Source organism: Rutidosis leptorrhynchoides, chromosome 4, assembly GCF_046630445.1.
Source record: "Rutidosis leptorrhynchoides isolate AG116_Rl617_1_P2 chromosome 4, CSIRO_AGI_Rlap_v1, whole genome shotgun sequence".
In the NCBI taxonomy this organism is placed as follows: Eukaryota; Viridiplantae; Streptophyta; class Magnoliopsida; order Asterales; family Asteraceae; genus Rutidosis; species Rutidosis leptorrhynchoides.
Window position 1 is genome coordinate 547,914,215 of NC_092336.1, and position 26,161 is coordinate 547,940,375.

The following is a 26,161-nucleotide window of genomic DNA, read 5'->3' on the forward strand; positions in this document are numbered from 1 at the left end:
TTATTTTCATGTTTATCTTTTATGCGTCTATCCGTATCTTTTATTTTATTGTTTGGGGTCAGACTATATATATGATAGTCGTTAGCTTTTAAAGGCAGTTTTTTATTATTATTATTTGAGTTAAGAAAATAAACCGTGAAGGTTTTTCTTGTTTCTTCAACCGAGAAGGTTGCAAGTTTAGCAATTATATTTTTGGTGTGTAATATCCAATTATATTTTGCTCTTTGTATTGGTGAGTAATATCCAATACTATTTATCCTATTCTATTTAGCCATCGATCCTTCATTCCGCATTATGTGGTATCAGATTTCAGGCATGGCTAAACAAGTTGAGGTCGAGAAATTGAATCGCAAGATTCAAGATTTGGAAGACATGCAAAATCTCTTGCGTCATATAGAGATGAAGCTTGAAAATCCAAAAATTTTAGGAGAGAATCAACCGGATGACTTTGTTGATTTGGTTGATCTAGTTTTTAATATGGAGTATTTTCCCGAACCTTTTGTGGCAGAAGATACCAAGCCTATCTATGACACTGTGGAAGAAGAAGATTCCGAGTGTGATGAGGTTGCAGCGAGTGATGAAATAGATGAATTCGACACCAACATGTACAATGAAGGTGTTACAACTTTCACTTATGAAGATGTTGTTATGAAAACCAAATTTCAAGATTATTCTTTCAAGCCAACCACCGAAGTCCTTCAAAACCGGTTAATTTCCGTCTTCAATGTTGTAGACTCGAGGACGAGTCTTTTCGAAGAAGGGGAGAATGATGCAGATTTAAGTGAATGTGTTGTTGGATTAATCTTGGGCCAAAGAAGCCCAATTAGTGAAACGTTGCCAGAATATGTTTTAACATTTGGGCCATGGTTTAAAAGATGGAATATTGATCCAGGCATTACGTAAGGATAAAGAAAGGAGGATTAGAAGTTGTCAAACTAGTCTCCTAAAATTTATGAGTTTATTTTCATGTTTATCTTTTACGCGTCTATCCGTATCTTTTATTTTATTGTTTGGGGTCAGACTATATATATGATAGTCGTTAGCTTTTAAATGCAGTTTCTATTATTATTATTTGAGTTAAGAAAATAAACCGTGAAGGTTTTTCTTGTTTCTTCAACCGAGAAGGTTGCAAGTTTAGCAATTATATTTTTGGTGTGTAATATCCAATTATATTTTGCTCTTTGTATTAGTGAGTAATATCCAATCCTATTTATCCTATTCTATTTAGTCATCGATCCTTCATTCCGCATTATAGGTGTTCTGAATTCACTTGATATGTTGTTACACACACATTTGTTCAATTTACTCGATTGATATGCTTAAAAATTGTTGATGTTTTAATTGACAGTAATATATAACCTTTTAAGTGTACTTTTTTGTATAACTAATAACTAATGTAATTGAAAGATGGAGTATATTGAAGTAAAATGATAAAGAAAACAACACATATCCGGCACTCATTTTACATTTGAGGACCAAATCATATCATTATAGAGCACTAAAATTACATTGCATTGCTTTGCTTTATCATAGAGTCCTGCCCTAGCCTAGTCCCATCTGATTCTACAACCACTTGCTCCAAGTGTCTCGAGTATCTCAACCGAAAGAAGTGGTCTAAGAGTAGCAACCAACTTAACCTTTTTGAGTCGAGCACAACACGCTCTAAGACCAACTTCATACCCTCTTACCGACACATTTGCTAAGTTCACAAGCTTCACATCCTGCAGGCGTGTCAAATTCCCCATCATCATGCACAAACCCACATCAGATACTGCACAGTAGCTTAGATTTATCTGCATCAACATATCATCAACATATATAATCGGTCAAAACTAAAAACATTGTTGTAACAAAATCTAGGTATGACTAAACTTGTAATAAAAGTGAAAATGAAGAAAGGGTAAATTTGGTATATTGCACGCATAACATACCTGTTGCAGATTCCAAGAGTAGTATGCAAGCGACCAAAAACCTGCATCACTAATATTCCCGCAATTTTTCATATCCAACTCCGAAAGCTTCCTACATCCGGATGCGACAGCTGTCATACCAACGCTCGTGACTTCACTAAGACTACGCATTTCTAGATCAGATAGTTCCTCCAAATGGCTTAAATATGCCATCCCTTTATCTGTAATCTTAGGGCAGTAACACAAGTTTAGCTTCCTAATCTTTTTGCAACCAGTGGCTATAAAACCTAAACCATCATCACCAATGTTTAAACACCTACATTCAAACAACAACTTAGGTAAAAAGGGAGGGGAACACGGCTAAAAGGCAAAAAACGTGGATTTAGATGATGAAACATGGTACCGGTATAGATCAAGTTCTATCAGGTTTTTGCAATTTGATCCGATATAAGACAATCCCTTGTTGGATATATCAGTGCATATCCCTAATCTTAAGCACCGGAGCTTCATACAATTTGACAGATTTTCAAGTCCTGAAGATAGAAGATAGTGGACAAAACATATTATAGAAGCTGATGGCTGCATAAGTTTTAAGTTACATAATATAGTACAGGTGGAAAATGAACAGGTTAGGTATGTGGTCAAAACCGGTTAGTTGTAGGTCTGGATCAAAACTCAGTGGGTTGACCCAAAATACTTGTTGCCGTGAACTTCAATTTTGTTTATACACTATCATACAAATATGACAGATATGTATACAGTATTATTCAAATAAAAATATAACTTCTTGAAAAATTATTTTAAAAATTCTAATTCATTATCAATAAACTTTTGGTGAATTTCAACCAGTTGCTTTTGACCTATTAGAAATAAAAGAAAATAAATAAATAACTCAAAATTTTTGAAATTCCAACCTCTAGAATCTACAGTAACTGGATTTTGAACCACTAACCTCTATCATTCACACTGCATTCAGTTAGATCGAGCTCCTCAAGTAAGCGACATGATGACCCGAGATAACTAAAACTTTTTTCAGTGAGCAAAGAGCAAGACTCCAATTTGAGACACAAAAGTTTTGTGCAAGATCGCACTATGGCTGATATTGCCATATCAGTGAGATCATCACAGCATGTCAAATCAAGTATCTTCAAGTTGGGAAGATTATATGCAAGTTGTACTATACCTGAATCATTCACTCCTTCACATTTGCTCAAACCAACTTCAACCAAAAGTAAGCAATTAGTGCTGATCATCTGAAAGAAATAGTCGTTAACTCGAGCCCCATCGACTCTAACTGTTTTCAATTGCTTCAAGTCCTTAAGATTGTGGGAGACAGTGGTAGAAATCTCCTGATGCAATAGAAGATATCACTTACTTTATGAAATGATTATATGCTATTATATAATAAGAAGGAAATAGACTCACGAGAAAATAGTAACCGGCATTGAGCTTTTGAAGGCTTTTGCATCCTCTAGTGACACTTATAAGGCCAGTAGAACTAACATGTTCACACCTTGATACATCTAATGTCTGCAAGCAAAAATTTTAGTGATGATTATAAGATACATGTCTCTTATCCTCTTTTATGATCAACTTTTATGTAAGATTTTCTTGATTTCTGCATATCCAGAAGATCACTGAATATACTTAAAAAGACTATCGAGGGATCAAGGTTGTCAATTTTTATTTCTTTTTTGGCATAAAAAAAAAAAAAAAAAAAAACGAAAACTAGATAAAATACGTGGATCTTTCATAAAAAAATGAAAGAACCAACTGAAACACTTACAACAACATAAAAAACCGACAATGCTCGAAAACAGAAAACACGTGGATCAAGCTTGTCAATGAAATGAGAGGGGTGCAAAATTAAATGGGTTAAATGTATGGTAGATGTTATATTAGCCAACAAAGAAACTTCACTTGTCATAAAGTCCCCTTATATCAACCTCACTAGTCATATTCTGAAAGGTACATTCTTTTTTGAATGTTTGCATCATATATCTATTGTATAACTCATCATAAATGCTAGGTTCTAATATTAAACATCCAACCAATAAGAAGTCTTTTTTTATAAAACAAATTTCATTTCTTTTTTGACATAAATTTGTAGTTCCATCTGGCTTGACAGTCTAATAACAAATCCATGATTATAGATTCCAAAACTATTGGTGCATTTTGGCCTTTTGGGACACAAATTTGTAACTCATAAGTACACAAAGAAATCAAACAATAAAATGAACCTGAAGAGAAGGGCAACCATTTCCAATAAAGTGCAAACCTTCATCACCTACTAATCCACACCCCGCCATTGATAACACCTCCAGCTTTTTCATACTACTAATTGACCTCAATGACTCGTTACTTATCTGCAAACCAACAAAAAATATTAGTCTAAATTCTGTACTACAATATTAGGCCATTCGAAAATTCAAAAACTTACTAATATTAAGTTGATAGCTTTATTTACCTTAAGGTATGAAACCGACAGATGTTTCAAATGTGCACACTTATTCGATAGCAAATCAATCCCTAAATCAGTTATCTCCAAACACCATTTCAAACTAATCTTCTCCAATTTTTCACACCTAATTGCAATCTTAGCTAACCCTACATCTGTCAACCTCAAACACTTGTCCAGTTTGACTTCCCTTAAATCGGCGGCGAAAGAAATCGCAGCAGCCTCTCTGTCCCCAAACTGACAACAATGAGACAAATCAACCGATTGTAACTTAGGGCACGATCTAATCAACAATTCCAGACCCGAAAACTTCAACGACGTCGTTCTGGATAACACTAGTTTCCTGACCCGGCCCGTCCACCCGAAACAGTTCACGTTGCTCAACAGAACGGCGATCGTTCCGTCAAAGATCCTTGGGCAGCCGGAAAAATCAAGCGTATCGGCTTGAGTGTAATTCCGGAGAAGATCCGGAATGAATTCGGGTCGAAAAAACTTGATTCGAGTCCGATGAACGGATTCAATTTTGTGGAAACATTTGCAGGTTATTCTGAAATTTTTACGGTCAGAATCGTCGTGAAGACCGTCGAGAACTCGTAGTAACAGATCGTCGGTAAGAATCGAAATGATTAAACACGATGATTCCATTAATAATTAATATTTATTTAAAGTAATTTATTATCACATTTATTTAAAATTTATTGATTTAAGTTGGAACAAAAAGAAATAATAAGATGTTGGAGAGAAGTTGGTGAGTAACAGCGGAGGATTTGAATCGGAGTTTTTTTAAAACGGTCATTTTCGCCGTACGTAACGGTGGTTTAACGGTGATGATGACGGCGGTTAATTATGTACGGTAAGAGTATGATTCATGAGATCATGGTTTTGAGAGAAAACAAACAGAAACTGAAAAGAGAAAAGCAGTTGGTGTGCCTGTGATAAGCTGGGTGTGCCGGATTTTAATGCGATTGTTCACGTGACAAGCCACGTGGAATAAAGATGAGTTGATACTGATTGTGGATCGTTGGATGATAATGGATTGTATACGGATGGTAAGTACAGTGGGACCCGCGAACGTGCAGTGTCCGTACCTATCACCCTGAGATGTTAAAGTTTGAAAGAGTAAAGATAGACACCAAGATCTTATATAAACGGTCCTTCAACATTTACTAACTCGACATAAAGAAAAAAAGAAAAAAAACGGTCCTAACATTTACTAACTCAATATAAAGACATCTATAGATCTTATACATTATGATTTTGATCAATATTTTAGATATAAGCGGCGTGTTAGTTTCACTGGGATTCAATTAGTTTTTTTTCTTATTTTTTTTTTGTTGCCCCAACTTGCACCATTCTATTTCTGACCTCCCTCGACACATCTTCTTCATCCGCTCTCTATTGTTCCTTTTTTTCTTAGTTGTTGTTCAGTAGCTCAAAGTCGTCGTTGCACCAACTCAACTCATTGTAGGCTCAATAGATTTATATTGGTTTCTTTGACCACCAGACTTGGGTTTCCGTCAAAATGCTTTCCGACATCCAGTTTTATATTGGTTGTCCTCACACCATCAAGTGTGACTTCCAGTGGTGTGGAGGGTTGGGTCACAGGTCTTTGTGTTTTCCGGTGGCAGATTTCAGTTTGCATGTTTTTAGTTTCTAGCGGTTTTGAATGTGCGCATAAGAGGGTTTTTTTGTGATTTCTTCGGGGTTTCTTTGTTGCAGTTTCTTGGAAGTTTGGTGGATAGGTGCTGGCTGTTTACGTGGTTTTAGTGGTTACGGTGTTTGTTTGGTCGACGGTGTTAAGGTTGTGATTCCGTTGGTATTGTTCTGGCTTTTAGGACCTTCTATTCAAGATTTTGACGCTCATAATTTCCAACTCAAGAATCGTAAAAAGGCAAGCGTTAGAACTTTTTTCAATAGTTATATATCATTGTTTGTTTTTGTAATGTTTTCGATGTTGTTAGGGCGAGATTCAACGGTAGTGAGCTTGTATCAATTGTAACCAATGATGATTTTCGCATCTACTTAAATGAGATCATTTTTTCGAGATGGGGAGAATTTCTACATTACATATCACTGTATTTTATTATTACAAGTTCAACTAATTTACTACATTATACGTACGTGTTCAGTACGTGTTCTACTGTTCTTTTTAACTCAACTCTTTTCATATGATGATTAACTCGACTCTTTTCATATGATCATCGTTAACATATGTATAATAAAAAGTATATGCATCGTTAACATATGTATAATAAAAAGAATATGCATTGGACATAGTACACACTCCAACACTCCAATTGCAAAGTAAGAAATAATATGAGTTGAAATTTATAAACATAGACTAAAGAACCTTGAGTCACTTTGTTCAAACTATATAATCATAATGACATCATTCAAACTCTAGTTTTTCAATGACTTGCAAGTTGCAATCTTCATCAACCATTAATAAAAGAATATTAAAACTCGGTAGGTGGTTTGTTTATATTATAAAGTAATTAAAAGTACCACTAGTTTTTTAACCAAAGTAATTATAAAATAATTGTTGCAGTAGGTTGGTTACACATGTATTAGCACACTGTTATGGAAATGGTGGCGCCTTGCCGCCTTGTATTGTTTCTTTTGACTTGGTTTATCATTTTGATGATCCATGACCATGTCCCCTTTTATATTTATTGATTTTGCCAAAAATATAAATAAATTAATAAATCGATTGGATAGATGTTTGAGAATTTGCAAATGAGACACAAGTTCCATCTCCACTAGTTACACTTGAGTATTGCCTTCAGAAAAAAGTAGCACTAGCACTAGGTTTTGATTCCATGACATATTCTTTCTTTTTCTTACAGGTTACATATAAACATGTTAAAGGATTACTAAAAGCCAAACAAAATATACATAATCAAAGTTTACATAATGAGATGCTTAATAAAATTAATCGATCATAATTTTAGATATAATTCTCTATCTTTCTTCTCTCTTTTATATTATTTGTCCATGACTGTGTGTGAATATTTTTTGCAAGATCAGCAGTCAATAGTACCCATAGTTCATCCACCAAACATTTTCAACCAATTTTCCCCCCACAAAATATACTGTGTGTTACTGTGTTACGTAAATGTATGTGTTTCAATATTTACTCTACTAACAAAACTATAGTATAGTTAGCTTAACTACCTATAAACAGCTTCAACAAGAATATGTGTATAATGTAGCCAATGAGATTCTGCAACGTGCCTCAACTACCCAACAGTTTGTCCGGCAGCAGGTTGGGTGGTTGGAGCTACTAGCCAGACATGTTTTTATTTATTTACTCTATATTTTAAGACCGAAGAAATCAATGGTCATTGCATGCATCGGAATCAAGACAGTCAATTCAAAACTTTTAGATTAGAATCTATGAAGAAAAACTAGTAATAATGTGAGTGGGGATGTGAAGGTGTTTTGTTTGTATAATTGGGACGTCAGCACACAATCGACAACGAAAAATGTAACATATGTGTTTCTTTTAGATACATGTACAAACCCTATAACGGGCAACTAAATTATAAATAGAGAGAACCAAAAGGCCTCATTACGGTATCTCTAACAAATAAATATTTAAAAATTTACTAAAACTAAAATAAATCTTTGTGGGATCATCTAGTCTCCGAATCTGTGACTGCAGGTACCTGATCTGAGTAACTTGACAGGCTGAGATCAACTAGTGTAAGATCAAAGGGTACTGATGTTGTATTTGAGACATCTACTAGCAACGATGAGTCAATTGATTCTGATTTTGCTATTTTTTGTACAGGGCTGTAATTATTTTCGGGTACGCTGTCACTGGAAGATGACATACGTGATAGTTGTATGTCATCTAACTTGTTCGAGGCAATGTCCCTGCTTTTTCTAGCGTTTTCCATCTCTGGACCCATTGGGACGAAGGTTCGGGCCCTGTACTTCGTACTATTTTCTTCACCCGAATCGCTACTGTTGTTGTAAAGCACGTAGTCATGATATGTTGGTGCGAACTGCAAGGAAAGGAAAATACCAAAAAACCTTTAACAACAACCACACCATCAGTGGCATAAATAAGTAGAGAATTATGACCAATATAAACTTAAGGTGGCAACTTCGACCCATTCACTTATATTTATCAATGTGCCAATTCGGGTAGGTTTTATCCATAACTGACCGACTTGAAACACTAATCCTTACATATAAAAAAGTAACCATTTTAGCGCAAAGTGTATTTGATGCAGGTACGAGTAGGCTCAGCCCAAGCTCATTTATCGTTGCTAGTTATGTTTGTAAAGTGGGTTGCGCTGGTTGGGCTGCAAGATTACTTTGGTGAAACAACATGTGGGCCGCCTATTGGGCCATGTTGGTTTGAGAAGGCCTGACCGAAATTATACAGAAGTATCTAAACTAAATGGGCCGAAGTAATAGTTGCTGCATATGGGAGTCAATATAATAAAATACGAGTAATTAATAAAACATGGAAAGCAAAGTTATATCATCATTTCTGTTTGGTAGGATAAAGGATAACAACAAACGGCCGACTTTGACGAGATCAAGGAATATTTGGATTATTTCTTTGAAGTTTATCCAAATATCATTTGGTTATTTGTTTCATTCGTATATCTTGTTATGGGTTTATAAATACTCTTGTGTTTTATTTTGTAAAACTCAGTTTTGTTTTATTGATAAAAAAAAGTTACGTGAAATAAAAAAGAAAGCCGTGAAGGTTCTTTTGTTCAACCGAGAAGGTTGTTTACAGTAAAGCCGAGAAGGTTTTGCTATCTATCTTATTATTGTTTTAGCCACGATCCTTAAACTACGTTATGTGGTATCAGAGCCCAGGCATGGCTAAACAAACTGAGATCGAGAGACTTACTCGCAAGATTCAAGAGTTGGAAGACATGAAAAATCTCTTGCGTAATATAGAGATGAAGCTTCAAAATCTTGAATTTTCGGGAGAGGTTCAATCTGATAAATTTGTTGATTCAGTTCATCAAGATTTTAACATGGAGTACGTTCCTGAACCTTATGTGGTTGAAGACACCGTACCTATTTATGATACTGACAGTGAGGAAGAGGAAGAAGATGCACAAGCGGACATGGTTAATGTTACTCTGGCGCCTTTGGTGTCGCCACTCACTTGTGATAGTGAGGACGCAATAACTGATGGTTCTTTTTGTGTGCTAGAAAAAATACACAAGATTAAACTCTCGGTCATTACAATGTGTCCGTTGCATTCCACGTGGTCGGTTTGTTACCTTTCACGAGGGAGAAAGAGGATGATTCAGACTCGAGGTCGAGTCTTTTCGAAGAAGGGGAGAATGATGCAGGTACGAGTAGGCTCAGCCCAAGCTCATTTATCGTTGCTAGTTATGTTTGTAAAGTGGGTTGCGCTGGTTGGGCTGCAAGATTACTTTGGTGAAACAACATGTGGGCCGCCTATTGGGCCATGTTGGTTTGAGAAGGCCTGACCGAAATTATACAGAAGTATCTAAACTAAATGGGCCGAAGTAATAGTTGCTGCATATGGGAGTCAATATAATAAAATACGAGTAATTAATAAAACATGGAAAGCAAAGTTATATCATCATTTCTGTTTGGTAGGATAAAGGATAACAACAAACGGCCGACTTTGACGAGATCAAGGAATATTTGGATTATTTCTTTGAAGTTTATCCAAATATCATTTGGTTATTTGTTTCATTCGTATATCTTGTTATGGGTTTATAAATACTCTTGTGTTTTATTTTGTAAAACTCAGTTTTGTTTTATTGATAAAAAAAGTTACGTGAAATAAAAAAGAAAGCCGTGAAGGTTCTTTTGTTCAACCGAGAAGGTTGTTTACAGTAAAGCCGAGAAGGTTTTGCTATCTATCTTATTATTGTTTTAGCCACGATCCTTAAACTACGTTAGTATTTAGTCAATTCAACCTGACCCCTACCCAACAGTTACCATTTGTAGCTAAGCCCGTTTTAACCCGTACCAAAAATTACCCATATTCTAAACAACAATGGCTTGGAATGATAATCAAATTCTATATAAAACAGGACATACCTGGTGAACAGTGTCATGATAGAAGTCATTTAACTTCGAAGCATGTGCAAGACTATCAGTAAACCCATGGGATGGATTAACATTTGCACCAGCATACTCTTTGTATGGAAATGCATAAAGATGGCCCACAGCTGCAATCAGCATCTCAACACAAATTATGAAGTTTTGGAAATCGGCTGCTTCCTCTGCGTTCTTTATGAAGTCATACTTTGCAGCAAGAAAAACCAAAACTCCCTGCAAGCAAAAGGAAGAGTAAATGAAATATAACTAAACAAATATTGCACCTTTGTACTGCATTGTTGCAAGTTAAAAAAAAAAAAAAATTACTTTTCAAGAACCGTTGACTAAAAGCATACGATATAGTAACATGCAGGTGAGAAGTGGTACCTGCCAATATGTTAAAAAGACAACACTCTTGATTATGATGAATTTTGGAACAGGATTAAATGGTTGGAGCATATCCCTGCATGCCATGTAAAACAAGGCCAGAGCATACAGAGCCATAGTGTAAGAAACCGTGTATATAATGGTGAGGTATAGATATGACTGAGCCACACTAAAATTTCCATCATGATATTTCCCATTTGCATAAAGTATTAAAGTAACGGCCACCAATATAGGTTTGAGAATGACAAATTGTAAACAACCCTGTTTGCATCTTCGAATAAAACGCCTGCACAAGAATTATTAAAATGGTAACTAAAACGAAGGCATATTTGGCATATGAAATATGGATTATATGTGTAGGACAGGAACTCATCTCTTATGTTTCCACTACTGATAATTACAGTGACATATTCAGGCTGAGGTCCTTTAATACTAGACTAAACAGGCAGGATTAGGTAACATTTAGGTAACATTAAGTGTTGGACTAATTTGACACAATTCCAATTTGGATTGTGAGTTAGGCCACCTAACACATCTAGATGGATCACATGGGTGGTTGTTGAAATATGCATTCAACACATGGGATTATTCAAGGTTGGCCATGAAATGTCTTGAATTCACACATGCATTCATATGGCTCATTTCAACTATAAAAGGCAATGCTTGGAACTTCATTTAGGCATCTCATTCTTCACATCTTAAATCCCATCTCAAGTTACATAATACTTGAAAGAGTCTATAACACTCTTGTGAGAAGTATTGTAGAAAATAGAGAGTATAGAATTGTTAAATAAAATTCTATACGAGTGAGTTACGAGGGAAGTGTAATAATCTAGTGAGTGGTCCAAATACTTTGTTAGTATTTTCGGAGCCTAGATTGAATGATACATTGTAACCTCGGGTTTGCCATATTTGCTAGTAAAATCCATCTCTGCTTCCGCCCGTGGACTAGGCCTCACGCCGAACCACGTAAATCCTTGTGTCTTTATTTATTGCTTAATTGTTCTATTAATTTCTCGGGTCTTGAAAGTGCGCTAAATCACAACATTAAGCCCCTGCTCCATTTGTTTATTTTCGAGAAACATATATAAATAAATTAAAAACTTTAATTATGATCGCAAAAACAAAACTATTCATAGCATCCAAAGTAGACTTTGGGTTACTCAAAATCAGTATGACAAATTCGCGCATTTGAAACAACACCCTTTTTTGAAATCTTTTTCATTTAGCCAGTTTGAAATAACTAGCAACTCAAATTGATCCATTTATAAGTGAATGGGTCAAAACTGTCACATCTAACAGAAGGTTAACCTCATAGAACTTACCCATCTAATGAAACTGGAGGGAAGCAACACGTCATCAAACACCAATTCGACTTCAGAACTCGTCCGGCAAGGCTTAAAAGTACAGCCCCAGGACCACCGACCCATGCTAGGCATAGTGACAAAAAATTATATATAACCCAAGCTTCATACCTGATATGGGATAAAAAATTAATAATATACGATATGCAAAGATGAAGTGTGTAGAGTAATATCATCTCATAGTACCTACTTTATAACCAACACAAAAAGAGTATTTACTAGAATCTGTCAACTAACATTCGCCAGATCACTCTTTGAAGTAAAAAACTATACTTGTTTAGATACTTGTTAGACAGTAGCAAGTGTAAATATATGATATACTGGGAATATAGAATCATAGTTAGAATATCCATTTTAGGAACAGATAAAAAAGGTTATCAAATAATGAACGAATTCTTCTCTTATATTTAAATCAACCCAGGCAACGCAAGATTCTCTTTTTCACAAAGTTTCATTGTGACATTCTTCAATTAAATTCTCCTTTAACTACGACAAATTCCTCTCACTTAGATTATTTAGACTTCACTTTTCACTTTGATTTGTTTTGTAAGAATATTATTAATTAAAATATGCTCCTAAATGTCTGGTCATGTTTACATTTTTCACTAATTTATGCAGTTACAGTTGGTCTATTAAGACTACATCTGTTTCGTTAGCTTGATTCTCATGTTGTAGTAATGGTTTTAAAGCACAAGCTAAAGGTTTCAACTTTTACGATGCAACTTTTAAACAAATATACCAACATTCAAAATTTAGAGCTTCTATGTGTGAAACAAAAAAATGACTCATGGATATTATACAGAAAGAATGCTACAAACATTCAACCTCATACAATTATGTAACACATACTTACACTTCACGAACAGAATTGAAGTAGATTGAGCTCTTATTGAACACAAGCGACATGAAAGACATTGAAGCATAGACCTGGGAAAAAAGTGAATAAAAAATTAATGTAACATGTAACAAAATTCCACACAAAAAAATATATGACAAGAACACCATAAGAAATATCTAACTTCAAAGAACACATATATACAGATAAATCAAAACATCCAGACAGGAATCAAAAGTAAGACCCTTAGTTGATGCGAAAAAATAGAAAGGCAGCGCCTCAGGAGAACATTTGTCAACCTTTGCCTAAGTATAGGTAGAAACATATAGCAGCAGTGATGTAAATATAACCAGGATATGTGCTTTAGTAATTAGATTACGTAAATAATTGCAGACTTATGGAGACTGATAATAAACACTCTCCATCGAAATAGAGAGCATTGTTAGAATTAGCACATAGTTCATGACAAGGTTTGACTATTTGTTATATCACTAACATGCCAATTACAAATAACAAGATAAGCATTAAGAAAAACACGTGTATCAAAATCAAAGCTAATGATTATCAATGGATAAAACATTAAACTTATATTAAGAATATACCACAGTAGAAATTTGCTAATGCTACAGATGATGACACAATTTGGGGGCATATATATTATCATATTATGCAGGTACCAGGTGCAAATAATTCATAGTATCAGAAATATCAGTAACTAAGTATATAATTCACATCAGATCTCTTTCGTCTATTACAACAACATGTAATTCCTTATTTAGCTCCAGTTTCGCAAGATTACACAATTGGCATTGTAAAACTGGCAACATGATCCTCATGCAGATTAAACTAAAATGAAAAAGGAAGGAGCTTGAACTCACAGGAACCATAAAAATGATGCGAACAATGAATCGCTGATACGTAGGTTCAGTATAATTCAAAAGATGTCGATAAATATGAAGAAGCGCCAATCCGATCGACCCAATCGTGCACGGAAGGGCAACTAATATATAGTATAATGGTCCCATTACGTTCTATCAATACACAACCCCCTTTTCCCCCTGAATATTCAAACCAAATGAACAACAATCAATGAATTTGTTAATAATGACAAATCAACAAGCATAATCGTACACACACATTATACATTCCTAGGGTTTTGTATATGATTAACTGTATCTCAAGTAATTTTGCTATCAATAAATAAATCCCAACAGCGAAAAACGAAATATTGTACGGATATCAATACGATCAATGATGATATTATTAATAAGATTAACTAATTGGCTGACCTTGTGTGAGAATTTAATTGAGGGGGATTAGGGTTGATGATGATGATACGCGGAGGGGTCCGTTATTGTGAAATTGAGATTTGCAAAATTATAGTGTTATGAATTTGGAGAGATAGAACGATAATATCGGTATGCAGAGTGATCAAATTGTGATGGATTTGCACTTGCAGTTGCAGTTGAAGAGCTAATCCATTTGGAGGTTTCTAATTATTGTCGCCAATATATCCAGCTATGATCAGGTTAATTTAATTTTTAATCAAGGAATGTGTACCTTTTTGGCCCTAACGTACTTTTTAAGTTATCGAGTTACTATTAAAAATCTTCTCATGTAATCAAAATCAAGTTTTATGATCCGTACTAGCTTTAGGGTGTGTTTAGATGAAAGTAGCTGGAGCTGGAGCTTATGAGATGGAGATGGAGCTGGAGATGGAGCTTATTTTTTAAACTGGTAGCTGGAGCTTATTATTTTTTTATATGTGTTTGGTAAACTAGCTGGAACTTATTTTTCAGTTCATAAGCTCTACTTTTTTTCATAAGCTACTGAAAGTAGCTTATTTTTCCAGAGCTTATGATTTTCATAAGCTCTACTTTTTTGGTCTATCAAACGAAGCTTATGATTTAGAGCTTATTAAAATCATAAGCTCAAGCTCCCATAAGCTTCAAGAAGCTCGTCACCCAAACACACCCTTAACCAACTTGTTCTAAAGAGTTTTCAATTTTCATATAAAGTCATAATATCAAATATCAAATATAATAGTATGAAATATGAAGTTGTTAAGTTTATAGTGGATTGTATACAATAAAAATAAATCTATATATCTATATATTAATATATTTATTATTAACACTTTTTTGTATTGCAATGCTAATGCTAATTAGAAATTATAATGGGTTTTTTTCTACTACAAAATATATCGCTAAGTGTGAAGAGACCCGTCCTAATCCATCTGGACGAATACATTACATTTGATTATATCGCGAGGTACTTGACCTCTATATGATACATTTTACAAACATTGCATTCGTTTTTAAAAGACAAACTTTCATTACATCGAAAGTTGACGGCATGCATACCATTTCATAATATATCCAACTATAATTGACTTAATAATAATCTTGATGAACTCGACGACTCGAATGCAACGTCCTTTGAAATATGTCATGAATGACTCCAAGTAATATCTCTAATATGAGCAAATGCACAGCGGACGATTTCTTTCATACCTGAGAATAAACATGCTTTCAAGTGTCAACCAAAAGGTTGGTGAGTTCATTAGTTTATCATAAATAATCATTTTCATTAATTTAATAGACCACAAGATTTTCATTTCATTTCTCATAAATATCATGCATCTGCATAAAAATCATTCATATGGATTGAACACCTGGTAACCGACCTTAACAGGATGCATATAGAATATCCCCATCATTCTGGGACTCTCATCGGACATGATAAATCGAAGTACTAAAGCATCCGTAACTCGGATGAGGCTTGTTGGGCCAAATAGTTCTATCTTTAGGATTCGCGTCAATTGGTGGCAATTATAATAAACACCAATTCTTAGGCTAGCAAGCTAAAAAGGAGCATATTCGGTTCGATAATCCAACCATAGAATGTAGTTTCGATTACTTGTGTCTATTTCTGTAATGACCTGCACTTTTTCGATCGTTCTATACTTATAAGATTAATATTTACATAAATTAAACCTTACCAACATGATAAGCAATCCAAATTGTTGAGACTTATGTTTTTGAAATGAGTTTTACACAACGTTTGACCGTCTAGTTTGACCGATGATATCATGAACTATACAATATATGATAATTATACGTTTGTGTATATATATGTATATATACATATTTAACATGATCCAAGAATGTTTTAATATCTCATTTTGTATTAATAACAATAAGTTATAAGTATATTTTGAAACTACTAACTTAAGTTTTCAAAACGATAACCATACGTAACGTTATTTGACATAAATACTTATGACCTATAATATTTATACATATATCGTATAAGTAATGTATTTAATCACTTTTTAAGGACTTAAATACATAAAACAATATAAGTGTATTCACAAAAGATAGCTATATTTGAATTCTCATTCCATTTTTCACAAAATTTCTATACGTATATCTAGAGTACATGTACTCGTATCATACCTAGCTTCTATACGTATTTACTATTGGTATATACACATCAAATCACCACCAACCAGCCCTTGTTCAATGCCTTATGTATAAGGTAACTACTTTTGTTATCTAGTATGACAATTTCACATGATTAAAAGATTTTTTCACAAAATTACAAACTTATACACCTTTTACACCACCATTTATACTCCATTCCATTTTCATTTTACTACACATTTCCTTTAACTAAAACACACACACTTTTAAGAGCCTTAACCTCCATAACCATTCAGCTAATATCCATGAAGATCTTGCCATAAAAACATCACTTAATCACCATAAGAAAACTCTTACAAAAACACTTCAAGAATCCTTCCAAGAACACAAGTTTACTTCCAATCTTTCATCCAATTCCATCACCCTTTTGGTTCTAGGTTCTTACTCCTCTTTTACAGCAATCTTGTCCAAGTAACTTGAGGTAGTAACTTTGTTCATAACCTTATTCGATTCATATATATATAGCTATCTTATTTTGTGGTATAAAATTTTAACAACAAGAACATAGTTTGAATGTTTTCAAACTTGTTTGCAAACTAAATAGATCCTTCTAACTTAACTTTTAAAATACTTCAAGACCTGTAATATAACTTAAATATATGCTAATTTAACAAGGTATAACTTGGTTTTTCAAAGAACATCTTAAAAACTGTTTTTACGACGTCGGAGTGCAACCGGGGGCTGTTTTGGGTTGGATAATTAAAAACCATCTTAAACTTTGAATTGGAGGTTTATTTTCTGGAAAAATGATTTTTACTATGAATATGATAACACATAAAAATTTTATGATTTAACTCAAAGTATAAGTATTTTTAGAAAAATAATCATTTAAGGTTGTTTACATGATGGAAAATGATTAACTTCATAAGTTTCACTAAAGTTTGACCTATGACCTGTGATTTCGAATACAAACTAAGGTATTTACAGTTCATAGTCTTAAAGAGGGACTCGATCCAAGGAAGTGGCAAGTTGAACCAACGAAAACGGAGTTGTAACGAAGAAACTACGACCAAAACAAAATCGGATATCCAAGACTAGTTTAGCTACGAAAATAATTGGAGAAAATTAAATAAATCACATCTTTTTAAAATAACATGATATTTTATATATATGTACTCATAATTTAATTTTATATGGTTCAGGATCACCCGTAAACAATACGAGAAGATTAATCATAAGATCCCATGATTGTACGCAACACGTCATTTGACAACACCGGTACTTTATGTACGCAACACGTCATTTGACAACACCGGTACCGTGGGTCAAGATTAATCTCGACCAATACATATACGATGGGGGTTTTATTTATTTCATTGGGGGTTTATTAAACACCTAAAAATGAACCATTAAAATTGAATTACTAACATCGGACTGCTAACTACGGACTAAGAAATTATTAAAAGTATTAAAAGTATAATAAGTATATATATGTGACGATTGTTTTAAAAAGAAAAGGTATTGATATATTATATATGGATAGGTTCGTGATATCAATCGGAGACCAAGTCGAAATTACATATCTTCAAGACAAAAGTGAGTATATAGTCCCACTTTTAAACTCTAAATATTTCGGGATGAGAATACATGTATTTTATGTTTTACGTTATGGACACAAGTAACTGAAAAATATATTCTACGTTGAGTTGTACCACTGGCATACTTCCCTGTAGCTTGGTAACTATTATTTACAGCGGTATTGTAAACGCGAATCCTGTTGATAGATCTATCGGGCCTGACAACCCCAACCGGACTGGACGACCAGTATTCAACGGTTGCACAGTACTTCGTTTCATGACTACACTTGGTACGGTGTAGTAAGATTTCATAATAAAGGGAATATGCGACGTGATTAAATGTTAAGTATGGTTATCAAGTGCTCAACCACTTAGAATATTTTTATTAAAATGTTTATATATGAAATCTTGTGGTCTATATATATATATTGCTGCCGGCATTAAACCTATATCTCACCAACTTTATGTTGACGTTTTAAACATGTCTATTCTCAGGTGATAACTAAAAGCTTCCGCTGCAACATGTTGAATTTAAGCAAGATCTTGAGTATGCATATTTGTGTCAAAAATAAAACTGCATATCCGAGGAATTGTAATGTAAAATATGCTAGAAATCGTATTGTTATCATCACATGTAAAGTTTGTAAGTCTAAGATTATCGCTAAACGATAATCATCTTTTTATTGTCTAAAGCTTGTATTAAAATAAGAGTTATGGTTTGTAATGTAAAATAAATGCAGTTGTTCTTTTAAAAAATGTCGCATATAGATGTCAATACCTCGCAATGAAATCATACGTTATCTAACTCGTTCTTATGGTTAAGGACGGGTTATGACATGTGGTATCAGAGCGGTGGTCTTAGCGAACCAGGTTTGCATTAGTGTGTCTAACTGATAAGTCGTTAGGATACATTAGTAAGTCTGGACTTTGACCGGGTCTGATTTAAAAACCATTGCTTATCATTGTTGGTTAAAATTTATATGTAAATATTATGTAGTACTAATGGGTTAGTTGTTGTGTGATAGATGTCGGGCTCAAAACTTGTCATCACATTCAGCGACTCCGAACCAGAATCTTCAGATGGTGTTCCAGTCATTAACCTATCCGATGACGAAAATAATATATTTGGGGAAGACTCACAAATTCCGGATGAACCAACTATAGAGAACCCGGAAAGTGAACCCGAGGAGGAAAGTGAACCCGAGGAGGAAAGTGAACCCGAGGAAGAAATACAGGAAATTACAAAAGACGAGTTCGAACTAGGAAAGAAACGAAAGGCTAATGAATTAGAAAATTCAAATCCCGAGTTTAGTAAGGATGATGTGGCACCAACTCCACTAGACACTACCACCCCTATCCCCGCTATTCCTATTCGTTCTATCCCGGCATCTAGTTCTTCAGTCCCACAGCCAAAATATAGGCAGACAGCCAGGATAAGCGTTAAGCGATTCTTTGAACCTAAACGTCCTAGAAAATAGACCAAACGATGCGCTGCCGTATTAAACCATGGGATCATATAATGTTTTGTATAATATTATTAGTGTGGTTTGCTTAATGTTCGATGTAAGATAAGCATATGTAAAATAGTGAAGTATGAAATGCAATAATTTTCCATGGTTAAGTATTATTTAGATGGTAGTAATTGGTTCTGTACTAAGCTATTAAGTATGAACATTAACGGGTAGGTATTACCCTAGATATAATTATAAAATGCTAATAAGAAGAAAAGGCTTTTATAATAATACCTGGTTCATATTATTAATAAGCTATAATGTACTGTAAATATACACTACATCTATAATATTCCATGTGAATAATTATTTTCTTTTCATTCTTATAGAAGAATATGGCGCGATTGAATCGAATGACGGAACAAGAAGTCGAGGAATTCATCAACCAGCGAGTGAACGACAGAATGTTATGGGTCGAAGCTGCAAGAGCTGCTGCAGTTAACCCAAATCCTCGTGTAGGATGCACCTACAAAACTTTTCAAGCTTGCAAGCCCTCATCATTCAGTGGAACAGAAGGACCGATCGGTTTAACCCGGTGGATAGAAAAGATGGAGACTGTGTTTAAAATCAGTGGTTGTGTTGAAAAGGACATGACCAAGTATGCATCGTGCACTTTACAAGATAGTGCACTCACGTGGTGGAAAAATTATGTGAAGGCTGTAGGAGGAGATGTAGCTTATGATACTCCATGGGAAGAATTCAAAACAATGTTAATTAACGAATATTGTCCAAGGAACGAGGTTAGGAAGTTGGAAGATGAATTACGAAGCCTGAAGGTTGTTGGTACTGAAATCACCAACTACAATCAGCGATTCATGGAATTAGTTTTGCTATGTCCTGAATTGGTTCCAACCGAAGAACGGAAGATTGAAATGTACAAAGATGGTTTGCCCAAAAAGGTCAAGGCAAATGTTACAGCATCGAAATCTAAGACAATTCATGAAGCTATAACCATGGCAAACGAGCTAATGGATCAGGTCATCATGGATAAGAAAGTATCCAATACTGATGTGAAGGTATCAGGTAACAAAAGAAAGTGGAATGGAAATTATGGTCGAGGTAACCAACAACAATCTTTTAAGAAACAAGAAACCACGCAAGGTGCAGGTAGTGGTTCAAGCTTTGGTTACAAAGGACAAAATCCTTTATGCAACCGATGCCACAAACATCATTTTGGTTACTGTAGTGTGGTATGCAACAAGTGTAATCGACAGGGTCATCTTGCTGAAGATTGTAGGGCTCTCGTTACAAATACAAATGGTACCAAGACTCCTGCCACCAATGCAAATAGAACTGCTTTGGCTACCGTTACTTGTTTTGGGTGTGGAAAACAAGGTCACTATAAGAGCCAGTGCCCGAATCCAGAGAAGAATGTCGGACCTGCACGTGGGAGAGCATTTATTATTAATGCTAGAGAGGCACGTGAAGACCCGGAGCTTGTTACGGGTACGTTTACCATTAATAACTTATCAGCGTCTATTATATTTGATACTGGTGCCGATAGAAGTTACGTGTGTAGAAATTTTTACACTAAATTGAATTGTTCATCATTACCTCTAGATGCTAAGTACATGATTGAGTTAGCTAATGGTAAACTAATTAAAGCCGATAAAATTTGTCGTGATTGTGAAATAAATTTAGCCGGAGAAACGTTTAAAATTGACTTGATACCCGTAGAATTAGGAAGTTTTGATGTAATAGTCGGCATGGACTGGATGTCCAAAATAGGAGCTGAAGTTGTGTGCGCCAAGAAGGCAATTCGCATTCCTCGTAAGAATAAAACGCTAGTAATGATTTATGGAGAGAAGGGTAACTCAAAGCTAAAACTCATTAGTTATTTGAAAGCTCAAAAGTGCTTGAAGAAAGGGTGCTATGCTATCTTAGCACATGTTAATAAAGTCGAAAAGAAAGAAAAAGAGAAGTGCATCAATGACGTGCCTGTGGCAAGAGATTTTCCTGAAGTATTTCCGGAAGAGTTGCCGGGATTACCTCCATTTAGATCTGTAGAATTTCAAATAGATTTAGTACCAGGAGCTGCACCAGTGGCTCGTGCGCCATATAGACTTGCACCGTCCGAATTAAAAGAACTTCAAAGTCAGTTAAAAGAATTACTAGACCGTGGATTCATACGACCAAGCACTTCACCGTGGGGAGCTCCAATTTTGTTTGTTAAGAAGAAAGATGGATCTTTTAGGATGTGTATAGATTATCGTGAATTAAATAAGTTAACTATCAAGAATCGGTATCCACTACCGAGAATTGATGACTTAGTCGGGAAGTAAGACTTGGCCACTGGTTGATTCACGAACCTAAAACAATACACATTATTGATTCGTAATGATGTCCACAATGATTCTTGAACTGACGGAGTTTGTGATGTTATCTGTGATCAACTGCAAGGATCATGTGTTTATTCAAAAATCGACCTAAGATCGGGTTATCATCAATTACGTGTCAAAGAAGAGGACATTCCGAAAACTGCTTTTCGGACACGTTATGGTCATTACGAATTTTTGGTCATGCCGTTTGGATTGACGAATGCGCCAGCTGTATTCATGGACCTCATGAATCGAGTTTGTAGTCCATATCTAGATAAGTTTGTTATCGTTTTCATTGATGATATTCTTATCTATTCCAAGAGTGAGCAAGAGCATGAGCAGCATTTACGGTTGATATTAGAGTTGTTAAGAAAAGAACAGCTATATGCTAAATTTTCTAAATGTGCTTTCTGGTTGAAAGAAGTGCAATTTCTTGGCCACGTTGTTAGTAGCAAAGGAATTCAGGTTGATCCAGCAAAAATTGAAGCCATTGAAAAATGGGAGACTCCTAAGACACCAACGCAGATACGCCAATTTTTGGGTTTAGCCGGTTATTATAGAAGGTTTATTCAAGATTTTTCCCGAATAGCTAAGCCGTTGACAGCGTTAACGCAAAAAGGGAAGAAATATGAATGGACATCTGAGCAGGAGAGTGCATTCCAATTACTAAAGAAGAAGTTAACTACGGCGCCTATTTTATCGTTACCAGAAGGGAACGATGATTTTGAAATATATTGTGACGCTTCGCGACAAGGTTTTGGTTACGTTCTTATGCAACGGAAGAAAGTTATTGCATACGCATCCCGACAATTGAAGATTCACGAGCGGAATTATACGACGCATGATTTAGAACTGGGAGCAGTCGTGTTTGCATTGAAGATATGGAGACACTACTTGTATGGGGTTAAATGCACTGTGTTTACTGATCATAAAAGCCTTCAACATATTTTTGATCAGAAACAGCTGAACATGAGGCAACGTAGGTGGGTCGAGTTAATAAACGACTATGATTGTGAAATTCGTTATCATCCCGGGAAAGCGAATGTGGTGGCTGACGCACTAAGCAGAAAGGAACGAGAACCAATTCGAGTACGAGCGATGAACATAAAAATTCGCATGAATCTCAACTCACAAATCAAAGAAGTTCAACGAGAAGCACTTACTAAAGAAAATATAGGAAATGAAATAATGAAGAAGTATGAGAAGCAACTCGTTATGCGGGAAGATGGAATTCGATATTTTGCAAACCGTATTTGGGTACCAAAGTTGGGTGGATTAAGGAAGTTAATATTGAATGAGGCACATAAGACAAGATACTCGATACATCCTGGAGTTGGAAAGATGTATCAAGATCTTAAGACGCATTATTGGTGGCCTAATTTGAAGACAGACGTTGCAACATATGTTGGGGAATGTTTAACTTGTTCCAAAGTCAAAGCAGAACACCAGAAGCCGTCAGGATTACTTCAACAACCAGAAATCCCAGAATGGAAATGGGACGGTATTACCATGGATTTCATCACGAAGTTACCAAAGACTGCCTGGGGATACGACACTATTTGGGTAATTGTTGATCGTCTTACCAAATCTGCACATTTCTTGCCTATAAAGGAAACGGATAGAATGGAGAAATTATTACGATTATATATAAAGGAAATAGTTTCAAGGCATGGAATACCTATTTCCATTATATCTGATCGTGATAGTAGATTTACCTCAAAGTTCTGGCAATCACTACAGGAGGCACTAGGAACTCGTTTGGATATGAGTACCGCATATCATCCGCAAACCGACGGGCAAAGTGAAAGAACAATTCAGACTCTTGAAGACATGCTCAGGGCATGTGTGATCGATTTTGGAAATGGATGGGATAAATATCTACCATTAGCAGAATTCTCGTATAATAATAGTTATCATGCGAGCATTAAAGCTGCGCCATTCGAAGCATTGTACGGAAGGAAGTGTAGATCTCCTATTTGTTGGAATGAAGTAGGAGATCGACAATTAACTGGTCCCGAGATCATACACGAAACGACTGAGAAGATAGTACAAATCAAGGAGAGATTGAAAACAGCCCGTAGTCGCCATAAGAGCTACGCCGATGTCCGAAGGAAACCATTAGAGTTTCAGATCGGTGACATGGTTATGCTAAAGGTGTCACCTTGGAAAGGTGTAATACGTTTCGGTAAAAGAGGTAAACTGAACCCAAGATATGTAGGCCCGTTCAAGATCATCGAACGCATTGGACCGGTAGCTTATCGACTCGAGTTACCGCAACAACTCGCCGGAGTACATAATACATTTCACGTCTCGAACCTTAAGAAGTGTCTTGCAAAGGAAGACCTCACCATTCCTCTTGAAGAAATCCATGTCGATGAAAAACTACAATTCATCGAAGAACCAATCGAAATCATGGATCGTGAAGTTAAACGGCTCAAGCAGAGCAGCATACCGATCGTTAAGGTTCGTTGGAATGCTCGAAGAGGTCCCGAGTTTACTTGGGAAAGAGAGGATCAGATGAAACAAAAGTATCCACACTTGTTTCTCGATGACGCAAAATAGGTACAATTTTAAAATTTCGGGACGAAATTTATTTAACGGGTAGGTACTGTAATGACCCGCACTTTTTCGATCGTTCTATACTTATAAGATTAATATTTACATAAATTAAACCTTACCAACATGATAAGCAATCCAAATTGTTGAGACTTATGTTTTTGAAATGAGTTTTACACAACGTTTGACCGTCTAGTTTGACCGATGATATCATGAACTATACAATATATGATAATTATACGTTTGTGTATATATATGTATATATACATATTTAACATGATCCAAGAATGTTTTAATATCTCATTTTGTATTAATAACAATAAGTTATAAGTATATTTTGAAACTACTAACTTAAGTTTTCAAAACGATAACCATACGTAACGTTATTTGACATAAATACTTATGACCTATAATGTTTATACATATATCGTATAAGTAATGTATTTAATCACTTTTTAAGGACTTAAATACATAAAACAATATAAGTGTATTCACAAAAGATAGCTATATTTGAATTCTCATTCCATTTTTCACAAAATTTCTATACGTATATCTAGAGTACATGTACTCGTATCATACCTAGCTTCTATACGTATTTACTATTGGTATATACACATCAAATCACCACCAACCAGCCCTTGTTCAATGCCTTATGTATAAGGTAACTACTTTTGTTATCTAGTATGACAATTTCACATGATTAAAAGATTTTTTCACAAAATTACAAACTTATACACCTTTTACACCACCATTTATACTCCATTCCATTTTCATTTTACTACACATTTCCTTTAACTAAAACACACACACTTTTAAGAGCCTTAACCTCCATAACCATTCAGCTAATATCCATGAAGATCTAGCCATAAAAACATCACTTAATCACCATAAGAAAACTCTTACAAAAACACTTCAAGAATCCTTCCAAGAACACAAGTTTACTTCCAATCTTTCATCCAATTCCATCACCCTTTTGGTTCTAGGTTCTTACTCCTATTTTACAGCAATCTTGTCCAAGTAACTTGAGGTAGTAACTTTGTTCATAACCTTATTCGATTCATATATATATAGCTATCTTATTTTGTGGTATAAAATTTTAACAACAAGAACATAGTTTGAATGTTTTCAAACTTGTTTGCAAACTAAATAGATCCTTCTAACTTAACTTTTAAAATACTTCAAGACCTGTAATATAACTTAAATATATGCTAATTTAACAAGGTATAACTTGGTTTTTCAAAGAACATCTTAAAAACTGTTTTTACGACGTCGGAGTGCAACCGGGGGCTGTTTTGGGTTGGATAATTAAAAACCATCTTAAACTTTGAATTGGAGGTTTATTTTCTGGAAAAATGATTTTTACTATGAATATGATAACACATAAAAATTTCATGATTTAACTCAAAGTATAAGTATTTTTAGAAAAATAATCATTTAAGGTTGTTTACATGATGGAAAATGATTAACTTCATAAGTTTCACTAAAGTTTAACCTATGACCTGTGATTTCGAATACAAACTAAGGTATTTACAGTTCATAGTCTTAAAGAGGGACTCGATCCAAGGAAGTGGCAAGTTGAACCAACGAAAACGGAGTTGTAACGAAGAAACTACGACCAAAACAAAATCGGATATCCAAGACTAGTTTAGCTACGAAAATAATTGGAGAAAATTAAATAAATCACATCTTTTTAAAATAACATGATATTTTATATATATGTACTCATAATTTAATTTTATATGGTTCAGGATCACCCGTAAACAATA

At 34.8% G+C, this 26,161-nt stretch overlaps 2 protein-coding genes across 3 annotated transcripts; both read right to left on the bottom strand.

The window, feature by feature from the left end:
• Window positions 1-1,415: 1,415 nt before the first annotated feature.
• Window positions 1,416-5,277, bottom strand: LOC139845180 (F-box/LRR-repeat protein 3-like). Of its 2 annotated transcripts, none has more exons than XM_071835421.1 (7): window positions 4,378-5,277; window positions 4,151-4,276; window positions 3,336-3,440; window positions 3,094-3,259; window positions 2,314-2,443; window positions 1,932-2,226; window positions 1,416-1,793 (listed from the first exon to the last, which is right to left on the bottom strand). In XM_071835421.1, exons 1-7 carry the CDS (start codon window positions 5,011-5,013, stop codon window positions 1,548-1,550), a joined length of 1,704 nt encoding a protein of 567 aa, XP_071691522.1. In that variant the 5' UTR covers window positions 5,014-5,277; the 3' UTR covers window positions 1,416-1,547. The 2 variants fall into 2 exon arrangements, with proteins under 2 accessions (XP_071691522.1, XP_071691521.1); XM_071835420.1 differs by having other exon boundaries at window positions 2,863-3,259.
• A 2,560-nt stretch (window positions 5,278-7,837) lies between these two features.
• Window positions 7,838-14,473, bottom strand: LOC139845181 (uncharacterized). The gene is made up of 7 exons (XM_071835422.1): window positions 14,298-14,473; window positions 13,887-14,066; window positions 13,027-13,100; window positions 12,135-12,284; window positions 10,810-11,095; window positions 10,423-10,656; window positions 7,838-8,378 (listed from the first exon to the last, which is right to left on the bottom strand). Exons 2-7 carry the CDS (start codon window positions 14,031-14,033, stop codon window positions 8,004-8,006), a joined length of 1,266 nt encoding a protein of 421 aa, XP_071691523.1. The 5' UTR covers window positions 14,034-14,066; window positions 14,298-14,473; the 3' UTR covers window positions 7,838-8,003.
• Between the last annotated feature and the right edge of the window lie 11,688 nt (window positions 14,474-26,161).

Excerpts from the sequence above, each read along its gene's own strand:
- LOC139845180 (XM_071835420.1), bottom strand. The coding sequence starts at position 5,013 with ATGGAATCATCGTGTTTAATCATTTCGATTCTTACCGACGATCTGTTA. Across the intron at positions 4,277-4,377 it reads TGTCGGTTTCATACCTTAAG|ATAAGTAACGAGTCATTGAG; the intron begins GTAAATAAAGCT and ends GTTGGTTTGCAG. Across the intron at positions 2,444-2,862 it reads ATGCAGTGTGAATGATAGAG|GACTTGAAAATCTGTCAAAT; the intron begins GTTAGTGGTTCA and ends TTCTATCTTCAG.
- LOC139845181 (XM_071835422.1), bottom strand. The coding sequence starts at position 14,033 with ATGGGACCATTATACTATATATTAGTTGCCCTTCCGTGCACGATTGGG. Across the intron at positions 13,101-13,886 it reads GCATCATTTTTATGGTTCCT|GTCTATGCTTCAATGTCTTT; the intron begins GTGAGTTCAAGC and ends CTTTTTTCCCAG. Across the intron at positions 10,657-10,809 it reads TCTTTTTAACATATTGGCAG|GGAGTTTTGGTTTTTCTTGC; the intron begins GTACCACTTCTC and ends TTTTGCTTGCAG.